At 35.0% G+C, this 3,166-nt stretch overlaps 1 protein-coding gene across 16 annotated transcripts in view; it reads left to right on the forward strand.

The window, feature by feature from the left end:
* Nucleotides 1–974: 974 nt before the first annotated feature.
* LOC106881762 (ryanodine receptor 2) overlaps nt 975–3,166 on the forward strand; it is a 381,060-nt gene continuing 378,868 nt past the window's right edge. For all 16 annotated transcript variants that reach the window (XM_014932251.2, XM_014932252.2, XM_014932258.2 and 13 more), the window contains exon 1: nt 975–1,656. In XM_014932251.2, coding sequence (XP_014787737.1) covers nt 1,597–1,656 — 60 coding nt within the window. In that variant the 5' untranslated portion in view covers nt 975–1,596. The remainder of the gene's footprint in view (nt 1,657–3,166) is intronic.

The following is a 3,166-nucleotide window of genomic DNA, read 5'->3' on the forward strand; positions in this document are numbered from 1 at the left end:
TACTATTTTTATGAACTGTTTTAGGGTTTTCTTTTTTAATGAATAATAACAAATTTTTATCACTTTTAAATAATTTCCAAGTAATAAATTCAGTGTCTTTCTTTAATTTGGTTTAATATGAAAGAATAAATAAATACAATATTTTACTGTTTTCATTTAACGAAATCATGTGAAGTTTCGGCATTTTTATCAATATAAAAAAACAATGCGTCTTTCAGAAAACAACCGCAACTTTTCGTTTAGGCAACTAACAGAGTTCGTTGCTAAAGGGCGACGTGTTGTCTGGAATAATTACAGTTGTTATATTGTCCGTTGAATTCGTGGATAAACTGTGATAACAAGTTACACAATCTGAATTTTTTAATTCACAGATTGCAGCGGATAGAACTGGTAAAGGTACTAAGAGACCGTCGTTAAGTTGCAGGGTTTTAATAAAAATGTTACTTAGAAAGGTGAGTGAAGAATCGTGTTGAGGATGGATTTGGTGTTGGAAGGTGATTGAGAGATCGTGCCGAGAATGAATTAGGTGCATGAAGCAGATAGAGAGAAAAATGAAAGAAGGAATAAGATTTAACTTGGCTCGGTGAAAATAAGAAACCGAAAGATTGAGTTAAGAAATGAGTGCAAGAAAGAGAATGTTGTAAGTGCTTAAACAGTAGCATCAAAGATAGTAAAAGGATGCGTTGATGAAGGAGTATGATATAGTAGAGAGAGAGAGAGAGAGAGAGAGAGAGAGAAGGGATGATTTACTTGTCAGAAGAAATAGGTATTTTAGGAATAAACGAAATGAGTGTTAAAGAAAAGTGAATGGTGTTCACGTAACGGGTGAGGCTAGCAGACTTACTACCTACCTACCTATCTGCTAGTCAGTGCATATAATTAGAAATAACTAAGTAAATAACTAAACAAATAAATTTCAAAATATAGAAAAATGAGCCAAATCAGCCTAGCACCAAAATAAACCGTTCCCATCTTCTCAAACACCATCACTGACAGAGTCTGCTATGCCACCAAGCAGACGTACTATTTAATCTTTCGTCATTGCTGCTGTTGCTGCCCCGTTTCCTCGAGCTGTAGCAATAGTGGTAGTAGTAAAAAAAAAAACCTGTGCAAGTCTATAAGTAGTTGTTGCCCAGCAGACGACTATAGAGAAAATATATTTATATATATATAATACTAGTATTATTATTACGGCCTTAAAAAAAACAAACTTTTTCGGATAATACCTGAAAGATTTACTGGCTCTGCCTTCGAAAGAAGAAGCGTCGTCTACAAGTCCATAATATATATACATAAACATGTATATATAGATGGACATACATGTATAAACACTGGCACGGCAATGATTTGAAGAGAATGAAAGTAACAAAGTAACGGGAACTTTTGAAGAATCTTTTATCTTAATCCATCACTAACGACGCGTTTAAACAACACCGTTCTGACTCCTGCGACTACACACATTGCTACTACCATTTCACTATTGCCACTACCTGCGTGGAGGTGAAGTACGGAGGCTGTCAGGTTCGGCCTGCTACTAAAAGCAGAGGAGGAGTGCACTGTTGCTTCACTCTGAGTCGATAAATCTTCATCAACAACATGGCGGATTCGGCTGAGCCAGGCGGGGGAGAGCAGGACGACATTTCGTTTCTTAGAACGGTAAGATACGACCTCCACTATATTTTAGACCAGTCTCCGCTCTAACAACATCTCTAGACCTCCATTAGATTTTTTCACCACTTACCATTCTTAAAACTATCAAACTCATGTTCTTAATTATTTCTATCACGAAGCTTATTTTCATTGCAGCTTTTTCTATTTTCCTTGACAAGGTTTCGATCTTTGCTACTTATAGATTTCCAATATATCTACATAAAACTAAGCGGAGTTTGTTTGGATTTTCTTTCCCTTCATGCTGTAAATTTATGTCGATTCAATACCCTTCCCCCCCCCCGTTAATGACAAAATGCATTTGTCTTTCTTCTAATCTGAATGTCACCCCTTCTCACGTAAGAGGTTATTTTAGGTGTGTTCGCTTTTCTGTTTAGTAATACAAATAAACAAATGTTTCGTATTATCATTACGATTATTAATAATAATATACCAAACAGTTAATAAAACATACAATCTGAGCATATCAGTTGTAAGTTTGTATCAGATCACCTTCTGATGTGTGCAGATTGTATTTGTGGATATAAATAGTTTTCTTTTCTTTCGTTAAACCTTAGATTCGAACCTAATTTGGAAGTCAGCGCTGTCATGTCTGTTCGACCAAATTAATATGTTTGCAAATAAGTGTCACAGCAGATATGCCAACTCGGGTTGTCATATGAAAGAGAAAATGAAAGTAGAGACTGGTCATAGACAGCTGTCCACTGTCGTGTGCATACACATCTACAAACTTGACAGAAAGCAACGGTTGCGTGAATGCGAGCTGTTGCGGCAGAAGCAGATAGATCAAGCAGTCGAGAAAGTTTCACATATCTGTTGATAATACTAGTAGTAGTAGTAGTAACAACAGTAACGATAACAACAGTGACTGCTATAGCAGCAACAGACTGCATGGAAACTTACACTATTCTTCATTCAACATACAAAAAGATGTTTCGAACGAAATCGATTTTATTTTATGGTGTTTTCGTTTTTAAATCTATCAAGCAGAGAAAGGGGGGAAAAAAACCTGGGCAGACATTTAAAATAATCACGTTTCCAGGCTCCGAATAATAAACACAACAATAATAAATACTCTAATCTTACTTTTCTTTCTTTTTTCTGTATGTATACAAGCAGTAGAAGTAAGGTGTTTAATTAACATAAAAGATACATCGCTTACAGTTTACAAATATTTACATTAAGAATACATATACAAATGGTAATATTTATACTGATATATTTTGTGTGGCTTATTTCTTGTTGAAATACAAAATAAGATTTCCGTTATTGAAAACGTTTTATTTATTCTTCGCTACAGAATTATGTTAAATTGATTTGAAAAAAAAATATTTGTATCAACCAACAGTTTCTGAAATTCATCGCTTCGTTTATTGACGTTACGGCTTTCAAAAATGAAAACATTCCCTTTTCTCTCCCCATCACCGCATTTTCTTAATTCTTGGGCCACGCTACACACCACCTAAAAACATTTGTGTGTGTGTGTGTGTGTGTGTGT

The sequence above is a fragment of the Octopus bimaculoides genome, chromosome 11, assembly GCF_001194135.2.
Source record: "Octopus bimaculoides isolate UCB-OBI-ISO-001 chromosome 11, ASM119413v2, whole genome shotgun sequence".
NCBI classification, from domain to species: domain Eukaryota; kingdom Metazoa; phylum Mollusca; class Cephalopoda; order Octopoda; family Octopodidae; genus Octopus; species Octopus bimaculoides.